The 13,054-nt window shown below is 37.9% G+C and overlaps 1 protein-coding gene across 1 annotated transcript; it reads right to left on the bottom strand.

Annotated features, from left to right (window-relative positions):
• Positions 1 to 8,515: 8,515 nt before the first annotated feature.
• Positions 8,516 to 10,548, bottom strand: LOC120171348 (dnaJ homolog subfamily B member 1-like). Its single transcript, XM_039179058.1, has 2 exons — positions 10,024 to 10,548; positions 8,516 to 9,189 (listed from the first exon to the last, which is right to left on the bottom strand). Exons 1-2 carry the CDS (start codon positions 10,518 to 10,520, stop codon positions 8,742 to 8,744), a joined length of 945 nt encoding a protein of 314 aa, XP_039034989.1. The 5' UTR covers positions 10,521 to 10,548; the 3' UTR covers positions 8,516 to 8,741.
• Between the last annotated feature and the right edge of the window lie 2,506 nt (positions 10,549 to 13,054).

Below are 13,054 nucleotides of genomic sequence, written 5' to 3'. Positions count from 1 at the left end.
ATCAGAGAAAAGGTAAAGTTTATTTGTTAACCGACAATGAAGATGTTGAACGATTCATTGCTTACATTAGTGTTTCGCAAGAAGATGATGTTACATTGTATGTTGTTGAACCTAGAAGTAGTGAAGTTGGGTCTCTAGCGGGTAGTAATCAACTAAGTTCTTCAACCCAAAATTTAATGGTTCCACCACAATTTCATCACCAAGCAAATTTTGTTTCATCACATTTCCAATACCAAACACAATCTCAAAACCCACAACCTTTTCCTAATCCAAATCCTAATCAACTTTTAGCACCAAATTCCAGTTTTCGTATTGATCAGTTAGACGATTATGAGCCAACAGAAAAAATTGTGAGTACTAGTCAGTATTCAAAATTTGATCTTGGTCAATACTCGGACTTTGATCTTGGTTAATACTCGGATTTTGATGATGTGATGGAAGAAGAAACAGACCCTGCATGTAATGATTTTGATGGTCAATACCCGAATTTTGATGATGAAACAGCCGCTGCCGAGAAAGATATTGTTGATGATAATGAGGAGGAAGTTACGACTGTGAATGAACATGTTGAACATCCATTCTGTAATTCATATAACCTGAAGAAGAAAAAGAAGAAAATAAGTCCCCGAAGAAAGGAAAAAAAAAAAGAAAATGCCACGGGAGTATAACTGGAATATGTCATAATTACTTCAGATACCGGAAAAAGAGTTGGTAAAGATAGCAGTTGATTGTTACACAAAAGTTATTCGTATCAAGAAAGATTATTGTTTTGATACAAAGGAAGACTTGAAGATAGCTTTGTATACGAAATGTGTGGAAGATGGCTATCAACTAAAAGTTAACAAATCAAGCAAAGATCGTTTCGAAACAAGGTGTATGATTGACAAAAACTGTACGTGGCGTATGATTGCAAAGAGGATAAAAGATTGCGAAATGTTTCAAGTTAGGACTTTTTTTGATAAACATACATGTTCAAGAACCCAAGTTTTTCCTCACCATAGACAGTCAAACAAAAAGGTGTTGGTGGTTTTCTGGCTGAGTTAATGTTTTTGAATGGCAGGGTATATCGGGGATATGAAATTATAACTAACATGAATGCTCGGTTCAAGATTAGTATCTCATATTCTCAAGCTTGGAGAGCCAAATGTTATGCCTTAGAATTTTTGAGGGGGTCGCCAGAAGCATCGTTTGCCCAACTGCCGGCTTATTGTCACAATTTAAAGCTGAAAAATCCTGGGTCAGTAACTCATATAAAAACAGATAGAGATGGACGCTTTGAGTTGATGTTTATCGCCATTGGTGTTGCGGTTAGTAAATCATTATAATTTTGTTGACTCATTTTTATTAGTTGCATGCATTTCACATTTAAATGATTATATTTATTGTGCATATTATTTTGTAGATTCGTTTGTTTATTACTTGTATGCGCCCAGTTATTATAGTTGACGGAGCATATTTGAAAGGTCGATACCTTGGAGTAAACTTATTAGCAGTATGGATGCTAACAATGGATACTGCCAATAGCTTACGGGGTTGGCAAATCTGAAACCTCTGATTCATGGACATGGTTTATGGGGCATCTTAGGGATTGCATAGGTCATATTAGCAATCTGACAATCATATCCGATAGGGTAAACTCAATTGACAACGCTGTTAGAAGGTGTTTCCCATATGCTTTTCATGGACTTTGTGGTGTTCATTTGTACAGAAATCTAAAATCAAGGTCTGCTGGTATAAAAAATCACAAATGGACATATTGGAAGGCTGTAAAAGCTTATCGGGAGTGGATTTTAATAAGCATATAAATTGTTTAAGACGTGTTTTGCCTCAATGTGCTCAAACACTAGAAGATGTCGGGTTTGAAAGATGGTCAAGAGTACATCAACTTGGAGCAAGATATGGTTTCATGACATCTAATAGTGCAGAATCAATCAACGCTCTAAGTCATCATTCCCGAAAATTACCCATTACTATGTTAATGGAGTTTTTTCGAGCCTCTATTCAACAGTGGTACTACAAGAAAAGAAACCATGCAGGTATTATTTCTTTAAATTCGTAACTTATCATATTTAATATATTTTACTAAGTATTATTTATTTAAATTTACAGGAACATTGGAACGTCGTGTTACACCATGGACTGAAAAAAAGATAACGAAACGTGTTGTGAAGTCAACGTCATGGAGAGTTAAACCATGTTCAAACACTTTGTTTGAAGTATTGGATAATAACTTAAATGGGCTTATCGATCTAAATGCAAAGACGTGTAGTTGTAAAATGGCAAACATCTGGTTATCCGTGTGGGCATGTTATAAAAGTTGCTCTTCATCTAAACCAAGATGATTCAAGTGCATACGCTATGGATTGTTACACTACAGAAGTATATCAACAGACTTATGCCGAGATTGTCTACCCATGTCCACATCATTCTGAGTGGGACATACCAGATGACTTACAAACAATTTTGCCATCAGTCATGGATAGCAGGCTACCTGGCCGACCAAAAAATCACGATCGTATACCGTATAAGGGTGAAGAGAAGAGGATATCGACATGTAGTCGGTGCAAGGAAAGTGGTCATACAAGGTTGACCTATGGATCATCAGTGCCATCACAATCATCTTTTCCTCTACAAAAAAATGAATCCTCATCAAAATCCAAAGCTCATATGGTGCCAAGCAAAAGGAAATCAAAATCGCAATCAAAATCAAAATCCCAATCACAACCGGCTTCACCTTTTGGGACTTGTTAACTTAGGTGATTTTTAAATGCAAACGTTGTATTATGTGTATTTTATGTGTGAATGCATACATTTTTGGTTAGACATTCATTAGTAACTTGAGTTTGAACATTGCTATGATCTGTTCAGTTGTTATCATATTGGGATTTTCTCTTGTGTTTGAATGCTTGGATAGTTGTTCTCTTGCTTCTTCAAGTGTCCTTAGCTTGTATTTATAGCTTGGAATGTGTTTGATGTTGTATATAACTTGATATTGTATGTTGCGATCAATGCGAAAGTCAAATTCGCAAACTGAAAATTGCGTTGCGAATTTGACTATCGCAACGCTTATTTCGCGTTGCGAATTTGACTTTCGCATTGCGAATTTGTACCTTCAACATGTCTTTTTTGCCTTCAAACATAATGCAGATTGAATTTTTTAGAAACAACAAATCAACTTTTACAAATCAATTAAACAAGCAAAAAAATAATTCTTATTTACACATCAAATTAAACAAATCAACTTTTACAAATCAACTTTTACAAATCAAACTTTTACAAATCAATTAATCAAAAAATAAATCTTATTTCCTCATCAATAATCATCTTTCAATGTAAAATTCAATTAAACAAAGCAAAAAAAATGTACCCCAGACTGTTGTTTATGCATAAATACATCAATTTCACGCAGCTGACTTCAGGATTAACCTGCAGAACCAAACATTTGCTCAAATAACACTTTCTACACATCTAAAACCAACAAACAACAAATTACTGAATTCTAGGTACTTAACCAAATATTTTCAAACCAATTAAAGAGTATATATGGTAACAACACTTGCTCAAACTTACCAATTGTTTATGCACACTTTCAGCACGCGGATACAGGTAGGCAACGTCTCATATATATCGATCTGGCCATATAATGCCGAAACCACAATCATACTGCACCTCTATCTCTATCTGTGGGAGGTAGATATTGTTTACTTCCTGTCGTCAAACGTTCCAAGCACAAGCATACGAGAAGACCACAATCCCCTCTGGCTCCCTGCGTTTGTTGTGGCACAGTCTCGTCTCTGATCATTGTAATTTTGAACTTCTTTGGCTTTTTGTTTCCAAAATTTGTCCAATAATCAATCGCATCCAAGTATTTAGCCAAATGATCACTCCATCCCTTTGTAATAATATCTCTCAAATCAAACAATGGTATGTAATTCAACATGCTGTCATATACCATTGTCTTCAGGGATGGGAGCTGAAGCTCGACGAGAAGCCAATGACGATGTTCTAAAACACGAATAAACACCTGCAATCATAAATAATTGCGCACATCAAATAAAATTTATGAAAACCTTTAAAATATTCAAAAAATAAATACTAACCTTATCGACCTCCCACAACGCAGGATAAAGTTTAGCTTTTCCATTAGCCAACTAATATGAAGCATCTCTCTGATCCTTCAAGTGAGCTGCGTGAAAAGACGTCGGCATAATAGTCCATCGAGTACCTATTTTCTTCGATTTTCTTATTATTAGAAGACGTGACACTCATGCATCAATATGTTTTTTTATAAAAAAATAAATATATTAGTGAATTTATTAATAATTTTAAAAAAATTAATCAAAATGCAATATAAGAAGAATATAAGACTTACCACCCCTTCGAGATAGCATTATCTTCAACCCCTAATAAAACACCCCACCAAGACCGATCAAGAAACAAATAAATAGCATCGTCGATTTGGCATAGGTCAGAATAACACCCCTTGCTCTGCTCATGTAGATAAAAATCAACTGCAGTCTTAGCCCAAAGGGTATTATCCGTAATTGTGTCGGTAGTGTTTCCCTCTCCTGTTGAGGAATGGTATTGGCCGGTAACACATACGAAAGCCAACTCGCATCCATCATATCAGGCACGAGAGGGGGTTTATCAATATGTCGACATATGAAGCCATATGAATCGGGCTCTTTAACAGCGGGCGGGACCTCCTTCGATGATGAGAGGGGCCTCTTTAACAATAAGAGGCGCCTCTTAAATGATGATAGGTGCATCGGGCTTCTTCTTACGGAGTCTTGCACTAGTGGGGTGAACAGAGACGTAATGGCACATGCACGATGTCTGATGCGTGAACCCCGTCGTGCAAGAAAAACCCGACGTAAAACATCTACCTTATCGAGCCACTGAAAATAAATTAATACATAAATCAGTAAATAAATAATGCCGAAAAAAGGTTATTTGCATTTTTAGTATAGTATTAAACAAATTTACCTCATTGTGTAGAGTATGAACCTCATTCTACAACGATGAAACAATCTCGCGTAGAGCGGCAACCTCATCACGTAAAGTAGATACCTCACTACGTAGCGTACCATTGTCATCGCGTAAAAAATCCACCTCACCACGTAAAGATCGAACCTCATCACGCCATGCACCATTATCTTCACGTAAAGTACCGACCTCGTGACGTAAAGCACTGACCTCATCACGTAATTCCCCTAACTCATCCCGTGGGGGTGGAGAACAGGGAGATAAATATCGTGGCCTCTTTGTCGGTCGCCTATCATGAGGTGATGGTGGAGAAGAGGCTCAATGATGTGATGAAATAGGTGATGGTGGAGGTGGAGAAGAGGCTCGATCAGGTGATGGCTCCGGGTGTCGAGCTGTAGAATCGGCCCGATCAGGTTATGGCTCTCGAAGTGGGGGGTGATCATTATCCGTCCCATCAAAAACCGCTTACTAACTTGCCACCAATCAGTGGCAAGCTCAGCCTCTGTGGGTGTCAGCCTCTGTAATGGATAGTTGACCTCCTAACAATATAAAAGCTCAAACAAAGTTAAACTTGTACTAGTAATAACTTGTTTATATATACCATATATTATTTATGTGTTAACTTACATCATTCATCGTCGTATATGGGAGTAAATCTTCCCAATCCAACATGCGAATCCTCTTCCAGGTAATAACCTTAGGAATATCATTTGATCTTTTTATCGCATATGTCCGTATGCTGGGGAAAGCCTCAAATATCCAAATCTACAAAACAATATAATACACAAACATTAGTAATTGTTAAATACTTAATTATAATTTTGGAAACATTATATAGAAATTCTTACCTTAAAGGCCCAAGTAAAGCCTGTCAAAGTGTATTTAGAACCATCGCCCCACAAACTTTTTCGGTCCTCAAAGGCAGACGACAACTTCTTCCAGGTAGCTTTCCATATATATGAACCCCACGGAAACAGATTCCATGCATTTAGGTCCTCTACCAATAATATTAGGTCCTCGAAGATAGGTTGTCTACCCTCTTTGCCTAAAAAGCCGGCATGCAAAAGTAATAAATGGCATACTCGGACAACATCAAGGTCATCCATCCGAGTAAAACCATCTTTATCAAATAATCTCTTCAAGTCGTCGATGTGTAAACTCGGCTTCGACTTTGCCAGCTCAGGAAAAACCCGAGATAACCATGATGGGCGGGCGATATGACTAGTGTACCGACCTACATCATCGTGTCTGAAGTGTAGACCAGTGATTAAGCAAAACTCCTCCCGCACAAAACAAGTATGTGCCGGAGGAAAATGAAATCATATCTCCTCATCACCACGTTGTATCCCCTCGGGTAAATCCTTAGTCATGGTCTGAAGAAACAAATGTGTCAACATAGCATCTCCACCCATATATTGCACTTTCAGCCATGGCCCGAAGCAAGTATCCTCAAACAATTTTCTTTGTAGAGGTGTAAGCGTCGACACAATTTTAGTGGCTAGGCTTAATTTATTCCTTAAGGTCAATGCAACCGAAAAAAATTTCTACAAAAACAATAAACATACAATTAGATATACCAAAAACTACAAATTAGACATTATAAACAGACATGATATTAAACTGTGAAAACAAAGCCAAATATGTTTCAAACTAGCACGGTATTCACCCAAGTCATTATTCCATCATAGTTCACAAAATGCATCAGATAACATTTCAGAAGTAAGCACTTAAATTAACAACATTGTGAAGTTAGTATTTGTCTTTTTTTTTGTTGAAGTAATTCAATTCATTCAAGTTTCAATTTGCAGAATAAAAGAAGTTTCTGAAACTTCAATTCGCAACACGAAAATGAAAATCGCAACGCGAAACTAAAATCGCATTGCGATTTTCATTTTCGCGTTGCGAATTTGGTGTTGTGATTTAGGGTTTCTTTAACAAAAAGACAAAACAAAGACAAATACTAATTTCACAGGGTTAAAGACTAAACAGTTTAGCAGTATTAGCAGCAACCGAATGAATTTACTAAGCAATCTCAATGAAATGGTTAATCTATATATATTGAAATTACCAGTAAATTTATCATCAATATAAGAAAAATCTAATAATAATACAAAAATTTCAAAATAAAAATAAGAGATTAAAAAAACTAACCATCGGTGGTTGATTTTTCATTTCTGACCGTGAATGGTTGTGAGGGTTTCTCTGAGAGATGGAGATAGACGGATTTCGTCGGAGATGGGGACGGATGTCGCCGTAGAGAGTGAGAGATGGAGATGGGACTGAGTTGTGATTTAGGGTTTTAGGTTAGAGATGATTTGCGATAATACTGTTTACATTTGTGTTGCGAAATTAATATTGTGTTTCGCGTAAAAACATTTGACTTTCGCGTTGCGAATTTGACTATCGCATTGCGAATGCGAATTTGACTATCGCATTGCGAATTTGACTATTGCGTTGCGAATTTGACTTATGTGTTGCGATTTACAAATTCGCGTTACGAATTAGACTATCGCGTTGCGAATTTGACTTTGTGTTGCGAATTTGACTTCTGTGTTGCGATTTATAAATTTGCGTTGCGATTTACAGATTCCTGTTGCGAAATTGGAAAATCGCAACGCGAATTTGAAAAATCGCAATGCAATTTACATATTCGCGTTGCGAAATTGGAAATTGAGTTGCGAAATTGGAGTTTGCGTTGCGAATTTGTTGATCATTTTGACAAATCTAAAAAAAGTTGGTTAAATTCGTATATTATAAGGCATTTTCGGTCAATAAAATTATTTTATATTTTCTAAATCCATTCGTATATGCTCAACCTTGGATGCTGAGTTGTTGGGAATCTTTGAGGGGTTGACTATAGCTTGGGATCTGGGAATTCGAGCTTTGGTTGTGGAATCGGACAATAAGTAGGCGATTTCGGCATTTGATCCCTGTCAGAGTTCGGGATATAACTCCCTAATGGTGATGCGCATCCGAGAGTTCATCGATCGTCCTTGGAATACCGTCATGGCCTTTATCCCTCGGGGTTGTAACAAGCTTGCGGACGGCTTGGCTAAAGCTGCTTGGTCCTTGCCTTTCGGTTTCCATTCATTCGGCTCCCATTCATTCGGCTCTCCGCCTGATGTGGTTAGAGAGCTTTTCCAGGCTGATCGTGAGACCCACTCACCCAGAGCTATGTAGCCTGCTAACAGGGCTGCTATCACTTGTACTGAAAAAAATGAGCTTTTAAATGAATTACCCTTAAAAAATTGATCATTTAACCTAAAATATACGTGTTAATTCGGTCATTCATATAACATAATTATATATAGAAATTAAAAAACTTATCACATGTCAACAATTAATATCACATTCATATAATATAATTATTGTTAGGCTAAAACAAGGCCCAGTCCCTATTACAAAGAAGATGCAAGCCCATGGCTACAACTGAAGAAAATCGGCTCTAAAAAGCTGCAATTAATGTAAAAAGGACTGTAAAATTAGTCATTTTCAAGATATATATCAACACAGAAAGTGTCTTTACTTCAACTTCCAACACAAAACCAGCACCAAATACAAGTGCATGTAAATATTTCCAATTAGAACAAAGTGGCAGATAGAGGCATTCTATCAGACTAGGATTCCTACTTATGCACAATCCTTAATCTTATTATAGTCAAGAGATACAAAATTAAACCTATTTACGTTGACTTGACAATCGATATCGATCGGTGTTAATAGATGATTGTGATCTCAGGCATCGGACCATTCCACTATTTATCGACTCTCCCCAATGCCCACTTCAGATCAGACTTCTGCTCTGCATTGAGACTTAAGGGAAAGATGATATCAAATTTGATTTTGAGGTGTCCTTTCTTGCTGGGTTCTTTAGAGATCGGCATCCCTTCGTTCGGGATAACCACCTCGTGGCCTGGTTTCACGATTTCCGTAACCGGGATCGTGAGGTTCCTTCCGTCCAAGGTTGTCAAACTGAGGGTAATCCCGGTGAGGGCTTCGAGAAGAGAGATTTTCTGATTGACAATCAGATCATTCCTGTCCCTCTTGAAAACAGCATGCGGTTTCTCATCTATCACAAAGATGAGATCAGATGGAGTGAAACCAGGCTCATGGTTTCCTTTCTCCGGGAAAGTGATTTTCGTGCCCTTCTTCCAGCCAGGTTTGATATCGATTTTCAATATTTCATCCACCGTCTTCGCCTTACTGCAAGAGAGTCGATTATACATCAAACAAAGGGGGAAAACCTTACTACTTATCACTACAACCTGTTGATCCAACCAATAGTTCAAGTGACGAAAACATGAATGCACATACATTCTATGTTACTTTCAAGCCCGAAAACTTAAAATATATAAACAAACAAGAATGTTCTAAGACAATGATAGGATGAGAGCAGACAAAACTACATCGGCAAACAAACAAGCTGGCTTAACGACAGCGATTTCATTTTCAGGATGATCCAATATGCAGTAAATTCTACAGAGGACAACTGATCTATTTCAGCAATCAAACTCTGATGTTATCAATGCAAATTTTATAAAAACAGGGGAATGGGAGAACTTGGATTGAACCCATATAAAGCTCTGGAACGAGAATATTGTCAAATTGCCATTAGTTTACAGAGGATGCACATTGCACAAAATATAAACTTCCAAAAGAACTGGTAAACAAAAAACCAAAACCCAGAATTCAACTTCAAAAAGAAGTACTCGTGAGTAGAAGTCAACCCATCAATTCCTTTTTTCAGAAAAAGAAAAGGAAAGAGAACCATATTTCAACATCAATAATTTCTCTGCAATTCCAAATTCTAAAAGAAGTTTAATGCATAATCTCTAATCATCTTAAGAATTTCGCTTGACTATCAATAGAATTGAAGAATAATCGACACAAATTCGCAGATTGCTCCCTCCTTCCGCAAAATCCAGATCACATAAGCAACAAACAAACAAAAAATCTACATGCAAAATTTGAAAGAAAAAAAAAGTTCAAAGCTTTCGTCATGAAACAATAAACCCAGAGAAAATTGCATGTACTAACCCAAATTCATCAGCTATGGTGCGGGAAATTCGCATTTTGCGCCTACCACCTTTATAAAGCTCCTCCAAACTACAAACCAATTTGGTTTCAACCGGCGCCGCCTTCTTGTCCCCTTGACTCCCAACCCCACCATCCCCACTATACCTCTTCTCCAACCCTCCAAAAAACTCCGCAAATATATCCTCAGCATTCCTCGGATTAAACCTGTAGGCCCTACCACCACCGACACCACCGCAGCCACTAAACCCATTGGGACTCGATAATTCAGCCGACTGGAGCCCTTCTTCGCCGTAGACGTCATAGATCTGCCGCTTCTGCGGGTCGCTGAGGACGTCGTAGGCTTCAGAAATTTGTTTGAATTTCGCCTCCGCTTCTTTCTTGTTTACGGGGTTCTTGTCCGGGTGCCACTTCATGGCCAGCCGTTTGTAAGACTTCTTCAGTTCCTCCTCCGTCGCGTTACGGCTGACTTTCAGAATGTTGTAGTAGTCAACTCCCATCTTTTCACCCTCTTCGCCTCTTCACGTGTGTGTGTGTGGTTGGGGGGGGGGGGTACACAAGATTTTAAGAAGAAAAATAAGTAAATCTTTTTTCCTGTGTTTGAGTGCTATAAAGGAGAATGTAATGTTGTGGGAAAAGTTTAAAAAAAAAATTAAAAGGGACGATTTTTCTGATATATCATTGGTGAATAATATATTTTTTGATATAATATTGATCAGATTATATTTTTTGATCTAACACCCTTAGTAGTAAAGCGCGCCCTCTGCACCGCGCTATACGATGATCTGGCATACACGTGGGAATAGCGCGACCCCTGCAGAGCGTTATACGCCACGTAGGAGTATAGCGCGGGACAGGTACCGCGACATACCTTTACTCCTGACATAATTTTATATAGCGCGGGGCAGGTACCGCGACATACCTTTACTCCTCACATAATTTTATATAGCGTGGGGCAGGTACCGCGTTTTGTATAACTTTTCTCGCTATAAATATCATTCTCCGCCGGTTAAGTTTCTCACATCTCTCCTCTCAACTTATAAATTAATACAACAATTCCGTCAACGAGTCAATAATTATGACAATCTTCTCATATTTTATTTAGAATTTCGTGCGATTTTTCGTTATAAGTTAATTTTGTTATAATTTTTTATTATATTTATTGTTTATTATGATTATTTGAAAAAAAATATTATACTAATTATTTTCAATTATTTTTTGTGTTTGTAAAATTAGAAAGCGGGAGCATACGTCGAAATAGTTTTACGGTGCATGTAATAATATTAAATTATATTATTTAATTTATTTACGTTGATGTGTAAAAATTTTATTGTGTTATATGTTCATTCATATATAATTTATTAAATCAGATTTGTTTCATTTATTTTTTTACAGATATAATAGTGTCGCACTTTTAAACTCAAATAATGGCGCGACTTTCAGCTATTGTTTATTATGATGGTAAAATTTGAGAAGATGAAGCCGGCGTTGTTTTCGTATCAAATGAGCGTGTTAAAATATCATTCAAGAGAAACATAACTATTGAGGAGCTGATTACGAAGATTTCGAAGGAAGATTCATGTTGGAAGTAGTAGAAGAGTGTCGTCGTTGCAATATAGATTTCCAACATCATTGTTGCCATTAACTTATACAGCGTTCGAACTTTCGAACAATGATGATGTTCAAATGATGATTAAAGCTCAAAGTAATTATTCAGATGCCGCTATTGAGATGTATGCACATTTTGTTCAAGTGCGTGCTGTTCGGGGTCAATCATTAAGCTCCCATTATGGGTTGACTGAACAAGTTGATCAAGTTGACAGCCCAACGACAGTAATGTGTAATGATTTTAATGTCATAATGGGAAGACATTCATCCGCAACTCCTTACGATATGTACCGAGGTAGGTCGACGAACAATCCGTATGACAACATCGCATCCAGTTCAAGAGGAAGGCGTTCATCTGCAAATCCCTTTGACCTTAATATGGAGATGCCATCGACGCAACCATCTGTGCAGTTTCTATTTGACGCGATGGCTCCAAGCTCTAGGGGGAGGCATTCGACTGCGAGCTTTTTCGATCTCAATGTCGATATGCCTTCCATTTCAAGGGAAAGGCGTGCAAGTAGTAGGTTCTACGACCTAAATGTGGAGAGCATGGAGGAATTATCATCTCCACCAGAAGAACCGCTTCGTGAGCCTGGTGCGAATGGTGCTGAGACTGGACTATTCATTCACCCAGAATCACCGCAATTCAACTCCGATGATGATGAAGTTCTAGGAAATGTGGCACAAACTGACCCTCCTGCACACATGTATGAAGTTGATTATGGTGCAATGTACGGGCCAGAATTTGCGGATATGCCTCATCTCGCTGACTATGGGTATTACTCATCAATAAATAATGGTGAGTTATCTTTAGGCATGGAGTTTTCAAGCAAAGAAGAAGTGATGATGGTTATCAAAAATTAAAATATCTGTAATTCTGTTAAGTCCAGAGTAGACCGCTCCACGACCGAAAAATATGTATGCTACTGTGCTCAGCGTGAAAACGGATGCAATTGAATGGTTCGCATATCGAAGAGGAAGAGGAAAAACAACAGATGTGAACTAACAGTATACAACGGTCCTCACACATGTTGTGCTGGAGGGGTCAACCAAGATCATCCCAACTTAGACTTTGAAGTGATATGCCAAGCCATCATGCCCATGGTCAAAGCAAGCTCTCATATAGCTGTTGTAGTGTTGATTTCAGCTATACAATCGCAGTATAAGTACACTATCTCCTATAAAAAAGCTTGGTTGGCAAAACAAAATGCCATTGTCAAACTTCATGGCGAATGGGATGCATCTTACAACGAACTTCCAGGTTGGTTTAGGCTGGTGCGGACGTTGAATCCTGGGACAATTGTGGACTTCAAAACCTCCTATGCATACCATAATGATCGAGTTCTTCGCGATCGATGCCAATTCTACCGGGTTTTTTGGAGTTACCCACAGTGCGTTAATGCTGTCAAATACTGCAAGCATGTGG

Source organism: Hibiscus syriacus, unplaced genomic scaffold (assembly GCF_006381635.1).
Source record: "Hibiscus syriacus cultivar Baekdansim isolate YM2019G1 unplaced genomic scaffold, ASM638163v2 tig00111832_pilon, whole genome shotgun sequence".
Taxonomy (NCBI): Eukaryota; Viridiplantae; Streptophyta; class Magnoliopsida; order Malvales; family Malvaceae; genus Hibiscus; species Hibiscus syriacus.
Note: the sequence above shows the minus strand (reverse complement) of the source record. Positions and strands in the feature narration are given on the sequence as shown.

Bases quoted from the DNA above. Each gene is read 5' to 3' on its own strand.
- LOC120171348 (XM_039179058.1), bottom strand. From the start codon at position 10,520: ATGGGAGTTGACTACTACAACATTCTGAAAGTCAGCCGTAACGCGACG. The intron at 9,190-10,023 runs GTTAGTACATGC...ACTCTCTTGCAG, and splicing joins ACCATAGCTGATGAATTTGG to TAAGGCGAAGACGGTGGATG.